At 27.4% G+C, this 20,234-nt stretch overlaps 5 protein-coding genes across 5 annotated transcripts in view; 4 read left to right on the top strand and 1 right to left on the bottom strand.

Moving 5' to 3' along the window:
• The first annotated feature begins 1,592 nt into the window (after window positions 1-1,592).
• LOC113365498 (UPF0669 protein C6orf120 homolog) lies at window positions 1,593-5,017 on the top strand. Its single transcript, XM_026607043.1, has 5 exons — window positions 1,593-1,711; window positions 1,789-1,961; window positions 3,915-4,031; window positions 4,296-4,423; window positions 4,813-5,017. The coding sequence occupies exons 1-5, from the start codon at window positions 1,685-1,687 to the stop codon at window positions 4,995-4,997; spliced, it is 630 nt and encodes a 209-aa protein (XP_026462828.1). The 5' UTR covers window positions 1,593-1,684; the 3' UTR covers window positions 4,998-5,017.
• Window positions 4,984-11,049, top strand: LOC113365499 (DNA repair endonuclease XPF-like). The gene is made up of 16 exons (XM_026607044.1): window positions 4,984-5,149; window positions 5,547-5,708; window positions 5,911-6,091; window positions 6,401-6,679; window positions 6,759-6,895; window positions 7,205-7,359; window positions 7,442-7,864; window positions 7,971-8,167; window positions 8,267-8,434; window positions 8,520-8,666; window positions 8,898-8,997; window positions 9,324-9,451; window positions 9,771-9,944; window positions 10,011-10,151; window positions 10,315-10,515; window positions 10,796-11,049. Exons 1-16 carry the CDS (start codon window positions 5,019-5,021, stop codon window positions 10,958-10,960), a joined length of 2,889 nt encoding a protein of 962 aa, XP_026462829.1. The 5' UTR covers window positions 4,984-5,018; the 3' UTR covers window positions 10,961-11,049.
• Window positions 11,050-12,648: 1,599 nt separating this feature from the next.
• Window positions 12,649-14,826, top strand: LOC113365494 (AP-3 complex subunit mu-1-like). Its single transcript, XM_026607040.1, has 8 exons — window positions 12,649-12,683; window positions 12,748-12,835; window positions 13,240-13,565; window positions 13,634-13,793; window positions 13,860-13,973; window positions 14,109-14,295; window positions 14,376-14,527; window positions 14,611-14,826. The coding sequence occupies exons 1-8, from the start codon at window positions 12,649-12,651 to the stop codon at window positions 14,794-14,796; spliced, it is 1,248 nt and encodes a 415-aa protein (XP_026462825.1). The 3' UTR covers window positions 14,797-14,826.
• On the bottom strand, window positions 14,822-16,098 carry LOC113365495 (surfeit locus protein 6 homolog). The gene is given in 4 exon segments (XM_026607041.1): window positions 14,822-15,287; window positions 15,460-15,725; window positions 15,727-15,844; window positions 15,914-16,098. Coding segments are annotated over 4 exon segments (888 nt in total). The 5' UTR covers window positions 16,035-16,098; the 3' UTR covers window positions 14,822-14,904.
• A 144-nt stretch (window positions 16,099-16,242) lies between these two features.
• The window catches only part of LOC113365493 (peptidyl-prolyl cis-trans isomerase-like 3), a 5,174-nt gene continuing 1,182 nt past the window's right edge, over window positions 16,243-20,234 (top strand). Inside the window, exons 1-3 of the mRNA XM_026607039.1 lie at window positions 16,243-16,344; window positions 16,803-17,039; window positions 17,118-17,236. Coding sequence (XP_026462824.1) covers window positions 16,342-16,344; window positions 16,803-17,039; window positions 17,118-17,236 — 359 coding nt within the window. The 5' untranslated portion in view covers window positions 16,243-16,341. The remainder of the gene's footprint in view (window positions 16,345-16,802; window positions 17,040-17,117; window positions 17,237-20,234) is intronic.

Here is a 20,234-nt window from a genome sequence, read left to right as displayed (position 1 = left end):
ATATACAAGGAAATGTAATGAATACATTAGTATTACCGAAAAACAGATGAGATGTTCCAGAAATTAAAATAAGATACAATCAACAGTATATGTTTGGAAGATGAAGTTATATAATTCAGTTCAATAAATATCGCAATAAGTCCAAAATTCCATATACATACATTATTTCTTGGAACTTATGCATTTTGGAACATGTCGCATTTTGGTTTACTTTACTAAATTATTTAACAGCTGTATAAAAAAATATTTTTACTTATAGAAAAAATGATTTAGAATTTTGTTTCATATGTCAAAACTTCATTTGTTATGGAAGAGTTAGCAAATTGATCTTAGATTGAAGTGTGCTCATATGAACTAGATTTTACACATTAATTCACCTAAGATTTGAACGTAAACAATGATGTTTATTAAATTATTAGTAAAAAATGTACTTTAGAAATTATAATTGGCAAAAAGCAACTAATATATCTTCAAATGATTTGAATTTTCATTTTAGAAAACGAGAATCCATCTAAGATTTGCTTATAATCCTCAAAATTTTTTGTAAGTCGCTATTAACATGTTTGCAAATATCATACCAAATACATAATATACAATCAAATTTAAATTTTATTCAAAATTAAAGATCATAAAGTATATAATTTTCATAATAGGTAGAAATTTTCATACATAAATTTTGTTTAGGAATTAATTACAGGTAAATGAGTAAAAATTAATGATATCGTGAATAAATGTTTGTTAGTCATTGAAGTTCGACAGTTTCAGAAACGTTTACGTCAATCAGCAACTGTTTCTGCGAAAATCCGTCATGAATTTTATAAATAAGCCAGGAGAATTTACGTCCATTGATTGAATGCCGCGTAGAGCCAAATTGAGGCGCAGATTTGCCATATCGAGGACATTTGTGCCGTAGTTTGGCTGAGACTTAAGACTATAGGATGTGCCAACGTGTGTAAATTTTATTATAAAGTAATGACGAAATTTCAAGCTAATCTTTTAAAAAAGTCAGGTCAACCCGAGAAAAAAAACATATCTCCGGCACAAGGAAAGCAAGGTTAAAAACTAGGACTGTCCCGGCCAAACCGGGACACCTTGGTTAAATCTGAGAAGCATTTTTTTCGTCAAATGTTTTACCAATATTATACTACATTACTTTCAAATCACCAAAATTTTTAATTGCCCCCTATGGCCCCCTGAATTAGCGCTCCACGTTGCGAATCACTTGACAGATTTGGTCGGAAAAACGTGGCAACGAAATATGGCCCGAGTAGCGATCTACTCGGGCCATATACTCTTCTTTTATCTACGCTTATTGCTAACTTGTCCCAAAGTTTTTCTCTCCATTATTTCCGAAACAGAAAAAAAACGATTACATCGGATCACATCAGTGTTGCCAATTTATAAAAAAAACGATTATATCGAATCACATCAGTGTCGCCAATTTATAAAAAAACGATTATAACGGATCACATCAGTGTTGCCAATTTACCGCTGTGCCATCTTTGGGGACGTTTTCGTATTATGACAATTCTGGGTCATTTTTGACATGTGAACAATGTTACTGCTTTATAATTTTTGAACATATTCATTAAAACTATACACTATACCAATGGTCTTATGTTATTATTTTTATTATTAATACGAATTGGTATGTATTCGTTCATTTGTTGGTTATGATTGAGTTATGGACGGTTGTAATGTTATATTATTAGTAAGTACCCATAAATACCATACAAGTGTCATTGTTTATTATAAATAACAATTGTGTCATTCACTAATTTATTGCAGATAGCGGTCGTATTCTTTGGGATAATATATAAAAACATAAACTTCGATTCAACTGTTAATTTAAATGAACATTTTACTCTGTTGAACAGTGTGACTTATCAAATTGGCAGCAAAAACTACTCATATTGGAGTTTGTCCTACCAAGGAACGATTCTTATAAAATTGTTTTCAATGTAAGTTAATTCTATATTTTGATGTCAATTATAGTTGACCACCAATTATCCAGAAATTAAGTTTCAATTTAAGATCTACTTATTTACACTTACGAATACAATTTTTTTGCCTAATGTAGTATGTTAGTTGATTAAGAGTGTTTTTATCCCTTTGAATGACATAATATTAAAACCTAACTTTTTATATAAGATTGTCTTACTGTAAAAATTGCTATCTAACTTTTTCTTCTTTGTAAAAAGAACATTTTAGACACAAGTTTTATTTGTTCATCATTAGTTTAAAGTTGGAATTAATTTTAATGTGAAATATTTAACACTAGATATACCAGCCGTTTGTATATACCTATTTCTACCAATACCAGTCAAAATGACTGGTCTCTAAGAAAACAAATTCATTGTGTTTTTAAGTTGAGCAAAACTAATTACAGCTGTTAAATAAACTTATGGATATTATCAAATAACAAAATATATTAATTTTTAATAGTTTTTACAGTACTTTAGCACAATACTCAATAAAAGTGTCCGGCAGCACTCACTTGTTTGCGCGTAAAATTACAGCTACCGACACGTTTTTAGATTTTAATTTCAATGCCATATGAATAATTATAAAAATAATATCGGTTATTGCATTTATACCCTTCATGATATATGTTTCAAGAATTTTCATTACTACAAATTCGCTTACAGGGGTTGATTCTTCGTCTTTTGCTAAATACGGGCAACCATTTACCATATATTTTGTTTCTACATCAGATGTTAGACAGAATTTTATGTAAATTTATAGTTTCTTTGGCCATTACTGGCTAAATATGCTTCTGGCCTTTGTTGGAAAATTTTATTCAAACAAAGTGATATGAGCTCCCGGTTTGGAGCAATTTTTGCTATTTGTTCCAAAAGCGGGCTTTTTTTCTATAAATTTGGCCTGAGTATGTGTCTGAAAGCTATTTGAACTTCTAATATACCTGCAAAACCTATTTCACTTTACTACAAGTCTTGTACAAAAAGTTTCGTCCAAACCAATTTTAGTTCCCTGATTTGGTGCATTACTTCCAAATTCGTCTTCAGAATTGGAAGAAAGTGGCTCGCATCGTCTCATACGTTTATTTGTGATATCTATCCATTTACTAACGTACTTGTAACTTGTAACTACTTGTAGTCGATAATAGCACTGTCTTGTGGATTGATTTGTTTATCTAAAAATTCACCCTCACTATCATATATTTCAAATCCTAGGTCCAAACATTTCAGAGATCCGCTGATTTTATTTTTCAAACAAGCTAAAGAAACATTGTTTCCATTCTTTTTTCGAAGACTGACAGTCGCTATAAAAATAAGTCGAAACCATGGCAGTTTTCTCGTTTATAGTTTTTTTTACTCAAGAATATATTTTTGAAAATTTCTGTGTCCACGCGAATGTTACTTACTTGTATCAGTGTACAAAAAGAATAAATAATTATACTGAAAAATCACTTTGAATAAAATTTTATTTAGTGTGTTGAACGAAGCTCGAAACAATTGTTTTGTTGGTAAAAATCGAGTAATACTTCAGTAATCTGCATTTTTACAATGTCAAAAAGAATAAAGAATAAATAATATATATTGTCGTCGATAAGAGAGTAGGCGATAAACGCATACGATCTATGTCTGTTGTTATTTCGGTTCTTTTATCAAACATTTTCTATAGAAACTTGCACCAGTCATTTTGACTGGTGCTGGTACAAGTAGTAGTAACACAATTTATTTTTGTTACTAATATATATAAAGTAACTTTGCATACACAAAATGATTTCTATACTTATAACTTAAAAAGTCATAACTTCATTTCACAAAACAAATTTTACATATAATGGGAATTTTGAATTGAAAGTGCCCAACCAGTCATTTTGACTGGCGTGGTATATCTAGTGTTAATTCAGAATCTTATTGCAACATCATTTAACCTCATTTCTATAGATCTGGAGATTGTGATTTGTATATATCAAAAAATGGTCTGAAACCGTTGGTAGATCCATTGAGATATGATTTGCATTCAGCAACTTGTGGAGTTGATGAGGTTTTAGTACCACACTCGTGAGTATAGTTTAAAAATTACTCATTCGAGTTCTTCATAATTAAAAAAGAAATGCTCTTCGAGTACAGAGATAATAAAAGAATATTGTTTCATATAGAAAATATTTGAAATCTAGATATGATATGCATGAATTAATTTCAGTCTTTCATTTATCATTACATAGATATATTGAAGAGAATTAATGCTTAAAAGTATTATGTTATAATCTTCCTTTTTGGAGTAGGGAACATTAATTGTATTATAATTTTATTACAATGTTTTAGTTTTAAACGGCCTATTAGCATTGGAGTCTATGGTTATTCTGCTTCTGAGAAGAATTTGTGTCAGTTAGATATTTACAAACCCATTGCAGAAGTTGATGTAATATCAGATTATTTAAAATTAAATGGTGGTATGTATTTTAATTACTAATGGTACTGCTAACTTATAATTAATTTATGTATTAATTTCCTATTTTTTAACACCAATTTTTTTATTGTTAATTTATTTGTTAATTTATTTGTTAATTTACTAATTTTTAAGTAATTTTTCAACTTGAATTAATTTATTAAACAGTATATTTACAAAGATAAATTCTGTATATGATTTATTCTGTATATAGATCAATTATAATTTCATTAATTAATAATAATTTTTTTTTTTGGTTTTAAATACTGTTTAAGTATATATAAAATATATCTATGTTAAAAAAAATCATAGAAATTACAATGTTATCAAATGTTTCACATATCAATTTTATTTCTTGATTGTTTTTATATTATTCTTTTTCACATTTTGCAGAATACGTGAATTTTGAGTTATTACAACAAGATCATGAATATGCTAAAGAAAACAGGATAAATTTAGATATAGAAAATAGTAGGAACAGAAATAATTCACCAATACTGAAAATAATTGTTCAGTCTATACTAAGCACAAGTTTTGTGATAGATGCCTTTCTCGAGACATTTTTAATATTAATTTAATTAAGCTGTGAAGGATTTATTATGGAGTCTTCAGATTCTGATGATCCACCAGAAGTGGAGTCAAAGGTATACCCAAATTTGGGAATGCTTGACTATGAAAAGGAAATATTTTTAGATGTTATTCATGCAGATGGCCTTGTTGTTGCTGCTAGGTAAGGCGAATACACAATTATATATAAATTAAGGTTGAAAATGATACTATGATATTAATTTGAACAATGATAAATTGTGATTTAAGTGAATTTTTATAAAAATGTGATAATAAGCCATTATAATTTAGAAATTTAAAGTATATACTATTTTCTTCATTATTTAGTTTAATTTTAAATAAATTTATAAATTATATGGTAAAACTAAGATTATCTTTTTTATCAATGGATATTACATATTACATAAAATTTTATTGGAAATGATTGAATTGATTGATTATTAATTATTGTTATTTAAATTTATATACTAGTTCATACTAGATACATTTTCATATCCCATGACTGTTTTTTTTTCTAATAAATTTGAATTCAACAATATATCAGTTTATTATATTTTTAGGGGGTTGAGTTGTAATGTTATTGTACAAAATTTAATGAAGGTATATTTAGATCCAGCTAATCTTATTATTGTTATTAATGCATCCAGTTTTGAGGAACAATACTTTATCAGTTTCCTCAATAGTGAACATACCCATGTAGCAGCAACTACCGCTCAAGAGAGGTATATTATTTTGAGGGTTATTGCATTATAAAACTATGAATGGTATTAAATTTGTTTTAACACATAATGTATTATCTGAAACATATTGGATTTTTTTTAATCAACTCATATTTCATATTAGCAACAAAAAACACATTTTGATTTTTTTAACATTATGAAGATTAAATATGTAAATGATTTTAAATAAAATGCTCTATTTTAGGGAATCTAATTATTTAAAAGGTGGTATTCATTTTGTTTCTACTAGAATTTTAATAGTTGATTTGTTAAAGGAACGTGTACCAATATCATATATAACAGGAATAATTGTTTTACATGCTCATAGTGTAATTGAGTCATGCCAAGAAGCATTTGCTTTGAGACTATACAGGCAAAACAATAAGGTAACATTACTATAGTTTATATAGGTGTTTATTTTTTGTGTATCACTTAAAGTAAGCTAATTCTACAGTTAGTTTTTTAAAATCTAAGTTGATCTATGCTATGAAACAAATACAAAACGTTATTAAAATAGATTATTTGTATCAATTATTGGGAAGCTTTTTGCAACAATGATTTATTTCAATAATAAACATGAATGCTATTAATCTATCAAAAAATCCCTATTTTTCAATACCATTGCAAAGTATATTAAGTTAATTATATTTTTCTCAACCCATAATTAGTAATTCAAACAATATTTAATTTTCCAGACTGGATTTATTAAAGCTTTCTCTAATAATGTTGAATCATTCACATTCGGGTATGGAAATGTAGAAAACGTTATGAAATCTCTTTTTGTAAAAGAGTTGCAAATATGGCCGAGATTTCATATTTCTGTGACTAACTGCCTGAAACAATTTGAACCTATTGTTATTGAACTTCATATTCCGATGACGGACAAAATGGTTAGGTTACAGACCTGTCTCTTAGACCTTATGAATTTTACTTGCAGGGAATTTAAGAATAAAGAAAAAAATATTGAACTTCATGTAAGCATTAATACATTTTTCACATAATATAAATTCAATATTTTTCCGCATTCACTTTTTATATGTACTTGTTTTTTAGGAAATAACAGTTGAAAACTGTTTAGTAAAGCAGTTTCAAAAGATTTTGCAAACGCAACTGGAATGTAAATGGCATCAACTTAAAACTACTACAAAACAGTTACTGCAGGATTTGCAAGTTCTCAGAAGCCTTATGGTGTATGTAAAAAAATAACAAATATTAATTAATTTGTTTGTCAACTTGTTGATCAATTTATTATCCAAATTTTATAATAAATTAATTCGAAAAAATCAAGATACCAAAATAATTACACTGCATACTACATAAAACTTTTTTAATTAATTGAATTATTGCATGTTAATAATATGCAATAACTTTGAAGCATCAATATTGTTTAAGTTCTTCTAAATCTTTACATATCTAAAATCGTAAGATTGATTTAAAAATTATAGTGATAATAATTATTCATTTTACTAATAAAAGTGCAATAATTATTATAATTTAAGGGATATGATGTATTCCGATGCAGTTTCATTCTATGCTAAAATGAGACAATATCGAACAGCGGAATATGCCAGAAAGAATTTGAGTTGGATTTTATTAGATTCTGCTGAAACCATGTTTGATTTAACAAAACAAAGGGTTTTTAATGATAAACAAGGTTACTATCCAGTTTTCACAATAAGACGACTTCAAAAAACAAAATAATAAGTAAATTTTGATAAATTGAATTTTACTTTCAGAATTTGATCCAGAATTTTGTCCAAAATGGAAATTTCTATTAGAAATTCTTCGAGTTGAAATTCCTGCCCATATAGGTGAACATCAATCAAAAAGCAGTAATACATCACAAAAAATATTGATTTTGTGCAATAGCCAACGTACATGTGCGCAACTTCAAAATGTTCTGAAACTTGGCCCAGAAAAATATTTATTTGAAAATGCATTGAAGGAAGAAATAGATTTATCTAAAGTTTCCAAGCAATTTTCAAATTTCGATGTAAAAGCAGTTTCATCATACTTCAAAATTACAGGAAATTCACAAGCTAACACAACAGATGAAACAGATAATGTTAGAACACGTTCGAAAGCTACTTCTACAATATCTTCTAAGTCTGATGGGAAACCATCTAAAGGAAACGTTTTATTGAGAAATCTTTGTGCAGGTACTTGTTTCTACAGATAGTTTTATTAATTTAACGCAGATTAAATGTAAATTAAATTGATAACATAAATGAACTATTTGTTAACAATAATCATCTCAAATCTCAGATTCTGCAAATATAAAACTAGATGAAAATATTGAGCAAGCACAAAATGAAGATGATTTAAATAAAGTCTTAGAAACTGAGGATAATGCTTTTAAAGAAGATATAAATAAATCTTGTTATCTACTCACATACACGCAAGATTTGTGTGGGTCTGATATTTTGAAGAATAGTACACAGTTATATGAAGATTTTGATGAAGTGAGTGAATGCTTTTATTTAGATATAACCTTACCATTTATACTTGAATCTATGTTTATATTTTTAAATTTCTTATTAAAATTTTTATTTTTATATTAGATGGAGAATATGGATATGACACGCATATCAGAAGATAAGCCTATGATTTGCATATTTTCATGCAGGTCTATAGATGGAAATATGGATCTGACTAAATTGTTATTTCAAATGCAACCACATTATATTATTATGTATGAAAATAATATTTCTGCAGTTAGGCAGATTGAGGTAATTCAAATCAATGTCAAATAATACATTTAAAAAAGATTACAAAATCATTATAATTAAACATCAAAATTAAATACTATTTTAGACTTACGAAGCAAGATTGGGAAGACCGTCACAAGAAAGAACTAAATTATTTTTTTTGATTCATAATGGTACTGTAGAAGAACAATCTTACTTAACAAATTTACGTCGCGAAAAAAGGGCCTTTGATTTTATAATAGAAACGAAAAAAGTAAGTGATAATATTTTTAAGTTTGTAAGATTAAAAGAGTAAAATATCTTATTATGCATAACATGTTTATATGTTGTGTTTGTGTTAACAAAGTCTAATAATTGGGCATTTTTATATGTGTATGTACATCTTTTTTGAAATCTTCCTAACTTGATTGACTAATATTTTCAATAGTTTTGTGAGTAATTGAAAGGAAAATGAAATTTATTTCTAAGATTCATTACTCTTCAGAACATGGTGGTTCCAGAATATCAAGATGGAAAAAGTGAAGGAAATTATTTACTTAAAAAAATAACGGCTAAAAGTCCCCAAAAAAGCACACGACAAGCAGGTATTTTTATTTGCCATGTAACTAATTACTAATTTTATTATGTTATTATATAACAATATGTTTGCTTCGTTTATTCTACAAAACTTTAAAATTTTATTAATGTTATCGAGTACATTTATATATGAATTATGTACATGATTAATTTGCTGCAGATAAATCTATAATTACTTATATTATATAAAATCATGATATTTGTAAATTCATGTTAATTTAACACTTTCCACTAGTACATTGCAAAAGTAATATGTATTGTCATATGAGTGGAAAGAGTTCATTACATCGTGATTTTTTTTTGTGCACAATTTAAAAATAAATATTATTCATAGGTGGACAAGAAGAACCAGAAAAGCCCGAAGTCAAACCAAAAATAATTGTAGACATGCGTGAGTTCAGATCTGATTTGCCTGGTTTAATTCATATGCGTGGCATTCATATAGAACCAGTTACAATTACGGTAAAAATTTACATATTATGGCAATAATTCCATTTACTTCCAGATTTTTTTTTTTATATTAGCATATAAAAAGAAAATCAATTATGTTTTAATGCAAAAGGTAAAAAAAGAAAACTATTTTTTTGTAAAACTTTCAACTTTTTAATTTTTTATCTTATTCTAATCATTAATTTTAGCAATTGTATTTTGAATGATGTATTTAGAAATCATATTTCCAATTGTGACACAATATATTGTTCTATAAAAAATAATAAAAAATATTATGTAAGTGTCGAGTCGCATTCATTCAAGGTTCTTTCATTTTCATTTTTGGTTGTAGGTGGGTGATTACATTCTAACCCCAGAAATATGTGTGGAAAGAAAATCAGTATCTGATTTGATTGGATCTCTCAATTCAGGAAGGCTCTATAATCAATGCATTCAAATGAGTAGATATTATAGTAAACCTATGCTCCTCATCGAGTTTGATCAGAATGGACCTTTTAATTTACAAGTTAGTCGTAATTGAAACCATACTATTGTCTTGAATTAAATTTACAATGTTCTTTTTTTGCATCAGGGACATCATTTAGTTTCTAATGACAAGGCAGGTATAGGCACAATGCAGAAATTGCAGTTGCTGACAATACATTTTCCAAAATTGAGGATAATATGGTCTCCTGGTCCATATGCCACCGCTCAATTATTTGAAGAATTGAAGGTATATGTGTAATTGAAATTATGATATTAACTAGATTTATTATTTAATGATATTTTGCTAATATGCATGCAATTGATAGCATTATTTGGAAATGTTCTACACATTCACTCCGCTATCAACATTTTATTTTTCATTTCATTACCAACAATTTATCTTTATAAAGCATGATAAAGAGCAACCCGATTCTAAGCAAGCTGCAATTTTGGGCACTGATGCCGACACTGTTGACATTGAATATGCAACGGACCATTACAATACGGGAATTTATGATTTTCTTATGAAACTGCCTGGAATTAATAGCAAAAATATTGGTAGAGTTATGAATTGCGGCGGATCACTTGATCAATTAATAAGAATGACCAAGGTAAGCTGAAGATACAAATGATATCTAATAAAAATACAAGTTTTTTAAATTTTTTATTATTTTTATCTTCCTATATCTGCAACCAAAATTTTTGAGTTTTATCTTCGCAAATTAGTAATAATTTTCTGATTTTACAATCTTTTGTTAGTGTATTCAATATTCAAGCTTAAGTTCCTTATTACAAATTATGTCCTGGAAAATAATTATTTAAATGAAAAACTTTGATACATATTTTTTTTATATTTTATGAATTAACAATACAGATGTGAATTTTGTTTAGGATGAACTTGTTGAACTGTTAGGTAATCAAAAAGATGCAGACATGTTTTGGAATATTGTTCATCTAATTCATAAACCAGTTGATAATGAAATCAAATCCAGTTCTGCTACAAACAGAAAACTTCGTATGAAAAGTAGATTGGGCAGAAATTTCAAAAAGACGTAATATTTTAGTGATTTATTTTAGGAATCGCTTATCAACCATTTAACTTTTTAATCTTAAATGAAATAGTTTTCACATGTAATAATTTAAGTAGAGCAACTTTGTACATACATTTATCAATTTTACAATTTTCTTATTTGATATTTGATAAAATTAAATATTTTTAATATTGAAATATTTTAACATCTGAAGTACAAGTCAATTTCATATTTCTTAACAACACAATATTATTTGTACTTAAATGTAAATAAGACCTTGAATAGATAACAATAGGCCATAAAAATATAATTCATTTTTTACTTATTATTTATTAATTACATAGTGAATTATTGTTTGTGGTGGTAAAACTTGGTGTTTGAATGATAATATATGGGTAATATCTAAATATCCACATTATCTAGCACTCTACATTTAGTTTTGTAAGTTTGTATAATATTTTGTATCCATTTGTACATTCTGTGCATGTCCACATAGTTAACAAAGTGTTTTGTAGCTGTGGCTTACCGCTGCGGACAATTGTAAAAACTTAATTTTTCGGTGATAAAATGTTATAATATATTCAGTTAAATTAGATCATTGTTTTTATATTATCCTGCTTTTTAGCATTCCTATCCGCTGTCATTAAAATTTGTTGTATAGTTACTTATATCCGGTGTAAAAATATTCGCTTAGAATAAAAAAGTATAGGTGAAAATAGTTGAAGTGGCGGACATAGCTCAGAGGTAGTATGCCTGTTTGTAAATTGTAATATATAATTATACTTGAATACATATAATATATATAATCTAACTATTGAAGATGTACGAAAAAAGCCCAGTATCAAGTAAAATTTTTTGACAGAATTGGAAGAATATGCAATAGCATTAGCAGAAGAGATGGATTCAGAAGAAAAAATATTAGTAAAATTAAGATAAAGTAAATGATGAAATAATAGAAGTATTTGAAGAAGTAGATAATACTGACTTGGTAATCAAATCATTATATGGTATATTAAGTATATGGTTTTTATAATGAGCAACTATTTCGGCTTATTCCTTATTTATATTTAAATCTTATTGACAAATCAGTAAATTGCGTGTTGTGGCAGCAACCCGGTGAATGATTTTGAAAATGAGAAATTTAAGTATTTAACCGATATAATTCATTACATATTTCTTAAAAACGATGTGACGATCCCTAATGTTCTATTTAGTATTAGTTCATACATATAAGTTTATACTTATTTATCTATATTCTATATTATCTATTCTTATATTATCTATATAGTTCATATATGGTTCATATCATAGATAAAATCTTGATAATAAAAGAGTTACCAAAAGTACACAATTTTCTAATAAATATAATAGCTGAATAAGATAGCCATGACATAAAAGTACATATAGGAGTACATATATAATATATTAATATATGAACTATAACTCCGTTTTCGCTTTTGTTTCTAATCCATTATTTATGATTATAATAAATTTGACAATGACAGGTGACAGCTGTCACCAGCTATCATTTTTGTTGTCAAATGAAAGTTTTAGCAAACGTGGTTGAAACATGTCATGCCAAACATTATTATTTTTACTTAAATTAATATGATAAATGATCATTAACAAATATTTCAGCATAACAATAAAAGAAAAATATCATAAACATCTTCACAGAAAAACACTTAACTCGTGTTTGTACTTAGTGATATAATGATACATAGTTTGTTTATAATAAATAACTCTGGGTAATTTTTAATTCTGATATTTTTATTTGTGTCTAAAAGTTATTTAATTGTGCCAAAATTTTAGTGATGTCTTTCTGGAGAAACATTGGAGAAGTGTTGTTTCGCGTTCAGTTTGCGATTATTTTCTTGATGCACAAAGGGCAACGCCAAACGTATGTCAATGAAATTATTTATATAAATGATCAATCAATAATTGTAGCAAACCTTTTTCTATTATTTTAATACTGCTTAAAAAAAACTTTTTTATACAAATAATATTCTATTAATATTTTATAATATTAAAATTAATCTACTAAGAACGTTGAATTACAAAGTATTTAGTAATTCAATTTTCTATTTTTGTACATTACTATTTAAGATCATCAGCTTTATACAAGCTGAAAAATTGTTTAAATGTTTTATCATTAAATTTATATGTCAGAAGTATATTTTATGTTCATAGCTTTTAAATAACAAACACGATAGATAAAAAAATACATTTAAATTAAAAAGGCTAAATGTAAAAACAGAAATGTTATTCAATCAAATTCTATATCTCTTTTATTAATCACTTTAGGATGTACCGCCTGTTATTCCCACACCACATCATTATTTAGTATCTGTTCAACGTGATGGAATAAGCCTCGTAGCAGCTTGCAAACAAGAAGTGGCACCTTTATTTGTAATAGAGTTTTTACACAGAGTAATTGATACATTTGTGGATTATTTTTCTGAATGCACAGAGACCATAATAAAAGAAAACTATGTTGTTGTTTATGAATTGCTCGATGAAATGTTAGACAATGGCTTTCCATTAGCAACAGAAAGTAACATATTGAAAGAACTTATAAAACCTCCAAACATATTACGAACAATTGCAAATACGGTTACCGGGAAATCAAAGTGAGTACCTTGTTTTACAAAAAGATTGAAATTTTGACCAAGTTGGCATAAAATAATTTTTGTTCAAGTGTTAGTGGCACACTTCCAAGTGGTCAGCTTTCAAATGTTCCCTGGCGACGAACAGGTGTTAAATATACCAATAATGAGGCATATTTTGATGTTGTAGAGGAAGTTGATGCAATAATTGATAAATCGGGTGCTACGGTATTTGCAGAAATTCAAGGATATGTATGAAAGTTATGTTTATATCAATAAATCAATTCTATATTTTTATACTATGTTGTATATTTATAGATTGATTGTTGCATTAAGCTGAGCGGTATGCCAGATTTAACACTTTCATTCATGAATCCAAGATTGTTTGATGATGTGTCATTCCACCCTTGTGTTAGATTCAAGAGATGGGAGGTTTGTTTATTTTGGATACAATATTATTTCACTTTCAAGAATTAGATAAGCATTCTATGCATTAGTAAAACAAATAATATTTTTGGTATAATGTCTGAAGGGCATTCCTAATTAAGTATACTTAATTTTTTTCAGAGTGAAAGAATTTTGTCATTCATTCCACCAGATGGTAACTTTAGATTATTATCATATCATATAGGCATGCAAAGTGTTGTAGCTATTCCAATATATGTAAGACACCACCTCACCTTTAAACCCAATGAGCAAGGCCGTTTAGATATTACAGTTGGTCCAAAGCAAACGTTAGGTAGAACTGTGGAAGGTAAATTTTCTTATCCAATTTTGAAATCAGTAATTGAATTTGTTCTTTTTTACCTTTAACTTTCTAAATTCCGAATTTAGGTGTGCGTTTAGAAGTTTGTTTACCAAAATACGTTTTGAATTGCTCATTGGTAGCAAATCAAGGAAAATACTCATTTGACCCTGTAACTAAAATATTACATTGGGAAGTTGGTCGTATTGATGTAACAAAACTGCCAAATATCAGAGGAACAGTAAGCTAAATTTCAATTTATATTTTATTAAACAATTTGAATTTACATTTTAATAACTACATTTACCAAAAAATATGTTATAGGTATCAGTTACAAGTGGTGCCAGTACAGTGGAATCAAATCCTTCCATAAATGTTCATTTTACTATTAGTCAGCTCGCTGTATCTGGTCTTAAAGTTAATAGGTTGGACATGTATGGGGAAAAGTATAAACCATTTAAAGGGGTCAAATATGTAACAAAAGGTGGCAAATTTCAAATAAGAATGTGAAATAAATATCCATATATATATATACAAATATATTCAGTGTGAGCTCATAATGATTTTTATATGAATTTTATTTAAACCTAAATAAATTTAAACACAAATATCTAAGAATTAAAAACCTGGTATTACTCTGCCTCTTTTAACTGCCTTTTTTAATTTTTTATTTTTCTTATCATCTTTTCTTTTATTTATATTTGCTTCTCGTTTCTTTTGTCTCTCTTCCTGTGCCTTTTTAACTCCTTCTTTCCTAGCTTGCCATTTTTTGGCACTGGATCTTTTAATTTGTTCTTGTTTTTTAACTGATTTTTTCAATAAGTCAGGGTCGTCCCTTACTTTTTGTCCATCTGCTTTAGCTAATGCAGCTTTCCAGGCTAATTTTTCTTTTAATTCTTGCGCTTTTTCAACATCTCCTTGAGACTTCAATTCTTCTAGTTTTTCTTTATTTTTATTTAATTTTTCAAGTATCTTCTGCGGGTCATTCTCAGCCTTCTTTTCTAAAATGGGCACAGTCAAATTAGAAATACACAAATATAGTAAAATTTCATAAATAATTCTTAATTTATGACAAAAACTGGTCATAAAAGTATGAATGAACATTAATACTGTACAATACAATTTGAAGACAATTTTACTCAGTTAAAATTAGTGTTGTTTTTAAATACTTACTGAATTTCTTATTATTTGCATCCGAAAAGTCAAACTTTGAAAAGACCATTTTGCCTTGACTATTAAATACAGGTTTCGATGGCTTAATATTCTTTTCAGTGTCATCATTTTCTTCTGATTTAACTTCACTTTCTCCTGCTTTAGGTACTTTTACTGTTTTAGTATTCAATCTTTCTCCTTTTTTAATCTTTTTCTTTATATGTGTTCGTAACGCCTTTTTGGATAATTTATCTTTATATGTGAATGTTTTCTTTTTTTTTAAACTCTAAACGTGCTTGCAACTCTTCCAAACTTTTTGCTCGAGATGCTTTAAGTCCTTTTGAAGATGTGGCTTTTAAAAGTTTATTTTTTCCGACTTTTGATTCAGCGGGAATTTCATCATCATCTAAATAAACATGGTTATATTAATTATTTAATTATATTTCCTTTTATACATGGTGGACTCCTTACATACCTCTGTTTTGACTTGGAAGATCAACTTTAGAAAATACATTTGTGATAAATGAGTTCTCATCAAGCAAAATTTGTTTAATTTTATTTATATTAAAATTAGTTTTATTCATTTTGAGTTGCATAATTTAGAAATTTAAATAAAGTTTACTTTATTAATAAAATATAAATGCTAAACTTAACCTTAAATTTAATATATTTCCACCTTAAAGAAAACGTGCGTTTATGTCACATTGTTACCACGTGCAGTTTAGCCACAACGCGCAAAAGAAAAATTTTCTTTTGACATTTGAGATAAAAATTAACCTTACATTTTAAAATTTTTGTCTTCAACATAAAGATATTTTACACTATCATTTAATATATTTCGACGGTTTTGTTTAGTTATACAACTGAGATATTATAAACCAACAGATAATTTTATATCCTAAAATGGTGAGTTATTTTAAATATAAATTATTACTTAAATATAATATAATGTAATAATATTACTTACTCACAATAATTTTAGCTTCATCTGATATATTTAATAGCAACATTTTTGTATATAAATTAAATTTAATATAAAATTATATTTTCTGTATGTAGTTCATCAAAATGTTATAAAATTAAATGTGAATGTAATAAAAAAAATCAGTTCAACTGTCACCTTTAAATTTTATTACAACAGACAGAAACATAACTGCAATCCACTTTTATGCGATTTCTAACATGAATATTCAGAACTGTTTGATTGCTGATTTTTTACATCATATCTGCTGTGCTTCTTCAGTAAATTGCAACTTTAATTTAACTTGCAATATTTATAAAACGACTATTTTTCATTTATTACTTTTAACTACATATATGCATAGACAAGTGTTAAACAAGTATCTTTTTCAATTATTTTTTAGTCAGTGACGATTCACACAGATGTTGGTGATATGAAAGTAGAAGTGTTTTGTGAAGATTGTCCTTTAGCTGCTGAAAACTTTTTAGCATTATGTGCTAGTGATTATTACAATGGTTGTTTATTTCATCGAAATATAAAAGGTTTCATAGTACAAACCGGTGATCCTACTGGTACTGGTAAAGGCGGTACCAGCATTTGGAATAAGAAATTCAAAGATGAATTTAAAGAAAATTTGAAGGTTGGAATATAGATTAATGTAGCTTGTTTTATATAATATTCTCTCTTCTAACTCATGAATAATAAAAAATATTTTCAGCATAATGAGAGAGGCATGATATCAATGGCGAATAATGGACCAAATACTAACAGTAGCCAGTTTTTCATAACTTATTCAGAGCAACCCAGCTTAGATTTAAAATATACAGTTTTTGCAAAGTAAGCTTTCTCAAATTACATGTGCGTAATATTATATATAATCATAAAATTTTATTATACAATATTGGTTTTATATTTTTTCAGAGTGATAGATGGTTTTGATACTTTAGATGAATTAGAAAAAATTCCTGTCAATCCCAAGAACTATAAACCAACAACAGAAGTTAGAATTTCAATATAACAATACATGCAAATCCTTTAGCAAAATAGATATTGGTAATTATCATATAAAATAATAATTTGCATATTATACTATTTTATAAGAATTTTTCAATGGTAAGTAATTTCTTAAGAAGAAATATATTATTAAAGAAACTTTTTTATTAACAAAAATCATAAGCTCATAATAAATGTGAATTGGCCAACTGTATATATACATCTAAAATACACTTAATATCTTCTAATACTTAAGCACTTAATATAAGTACAAAAATAGTTATTTAGCTTAACTTAAATATAGTTTGTGATTGCATTTTCTTACCTCATAAAACTTTGTATAAATATTTATAAACTAGAAATATTTTAACACTGTTCTCGAACAGAATATAAAATTCAAATTTGTTTAAATTTAATTTAATAAATTTCTTAACAGAACAAAGCTTCAAGTTTATAATTTTAATGAAAGCATTAAAAACTGAACTGAGAAAGAGATAAAATATTAATTGGTAATGTTATAATAAATTATAAGTTGTCCTTTTAAAATATAATTTTACCTTTAAAAATGCTATTGAATTTTGTAAGTAACTCAAAATATGATCAAACTCATAAGTAAAGAATTAAGAATAAGAATTTTATAAGTAACTTAAAGCTATCTATTGCTGATAATTATAATTTGTCCTCATTACGTCACCTTTGTTTAAATTTCTTCAACATTATGTTGATCACTGTAATCGCCATTGACCCTTTTACCTTTTGGATCGAACGGGCTTCTTAAATGACAATTAGCGTCATATAGTTTTCCCATTACTTCTACTTGATATTTTCCAGTTTTGAGAAAATCTGCGTCAATAACGCCTCCATCGGGACGAGATATGTAAGCTTGGCCAATTGGTTTGCGTAATGTGTAACCGTACTCGCCGCGTCGAAGATGACCCACGATTTCACCGTTTCGCCAAACACCTTCTAAGCCCCATATTGGTACCTAAAATTAATAATAAATTGTAAATTAATTTTGTTTAACTTGCCCGTAGAGAATGTTATATTTTTTTTGCCAGAAAATCCGACTTGCAATTTGGGGAAAAGATGGAATTTGCATGTGTGTATATTTTTGCAAAAATATCTGAACCGATATCAAAAATTTAAAATCCAATCAATATAACTTTGTAAGTACTCGCTTTAAATAGTAAGAATTTGCAAATATTTGTCAATCAATCAATTAATTGGTAATTATTCGAGTAACTATGCACTATATTTTATTATTAACTTCCCGTAGGGTAAGTTATAGTAATCGCAAAAATATCGAAAATGAAAATTATTATATATCTTTACGTTTCAAAGGTTTCTGAATATTTCGGCGTGCCTTCGAAAATATGGATGTATGTATTTGTGAGTATGTGTATGTTTTTTTTTGAATAGCGAATGTGTGTGCGCGTGTATGTGTGTGTGCAGATACAAATTTTCGTCAACGATTTTGGGCACTCCGATTAATCGATTTGAGTAATTCAAGAAATATTCGATTCGTATTGATAAGAAGACGTGCTGAGTTTTTGGCAAAGGCAGTTCGAGTCGTTTTGAAGATACGGAGCAAAAAGTGCCAAAAATGGTAATTAATTTTTTGAGAGAAGGGAGCGTCCGATTTTAGTAATTCAAAAAACATTTTACTTGCATTGACGAGATGAAAAACTGATTAAATTTTTAGAAAGGCGGTTTCGGAGATCTAGTAAAAAAAGTGAAAAAAATGCCATTTGGCGGTCAAAAGTGATCATTACACATATACTCATCAAATTATCATATATTTTATAAAATTTTTAATAATATATATCAGTTTTGTTAACTTTTCTATGAGTTCAGTTCGTTCGTTTGTTAGACTGCGACGCGGCGTTTACGCGCTTCGATATTTTGTCTCTATGCAGATAAAGCAGTGCGATTGCTTTAAAAAAAAGTTTAAAATTTTCAAAATAAAGAAAAGGGTTTTTTAAAGTCTTTTGCCAAAAAAGTTTTTTTTTCAAAAATTTTAAATTTTTCAAAAATCTAATTTTTTCAAAGTTTAAAAAAAAATTAATCTTTATTTAATCAAAAAATAATTTTTGGTACGGGAAGTTCTAGCAATTTGCCTTAAGGCACGATGCCATACACCACTAGTTTCATTTATTATTATATTGTCTAGAGCTTATTCTATGGCTATTCTTTTTTTTAAAGTCTTTTGTCACAATTTCGTTTCAGTGTCATCAGTTTCTATTGTGTATATAGTCGAGTCAGTTTCTGTACAGTATTGTGTTATTCATATATTATATAAATAAACAGTTATTAATTTGTTAATTCATAATGCGATCAAATCGTTATTTCCAAACCACCAGTAGCTGTCCGGTTGGACTCTACACAGGTAACATTAATTTTATATATAAAATTATTACTTATTCCTTTCTGAATATACTGATTTTTTTATTCTTCGATGTATGAGGGGTGAAAAACCGAAATGGGTTAAAAACCCATCTTCAACAAAACATGGTTCAAAAAGTATGTTAATTAGCCCATTTTGTAAAATTTTGATTAGAAGTTTTACATAATAATTTTGTAAATTTTTGAAGTTTGTGCATTTTTGAGACAATTTACTAACTTGAGCATCCATAGTGAAAAAAGCCAATTTTCGTCTGATGCCATTTTTGCGTTGTTCGTCAATGGCTGCTTTTCCGATGTAGTCTCCAGTCTTTCGGCATGTAAATGCCAATCCTGCTTCTATGGGCGTATCATCAGGCCGCAGGTCGGAATGCCATAAATGGTACCCTAATAACAGACCAAAATTATGAATAAATAGTATCAGTAATGGATGATTAAATAT

Source organism: Ctenocephalides felis, unplaced genomic scaffold (genome assembly GCF_003426905.1).
Source record: "Ctenocephalides felis isolate EL2017-DRISC unplaced genomic scaffold, ASM342690v1 CF-g0.4_SCAFFOLD_01062, whole genome shotgun sequence".
Classification (NCBI taxonomy): Eukaryota; Metazoa; Arthropoda; class Insecta; order Siphonaptera; family Pulicidae; genus Ctenocephalides; species Ctenocephalides felis.
The sequence above is the reverse complement of the archived record's forward strand: the minus strand, read 5'-3'. Positions and strand labels throughout refer to the sequence as shown.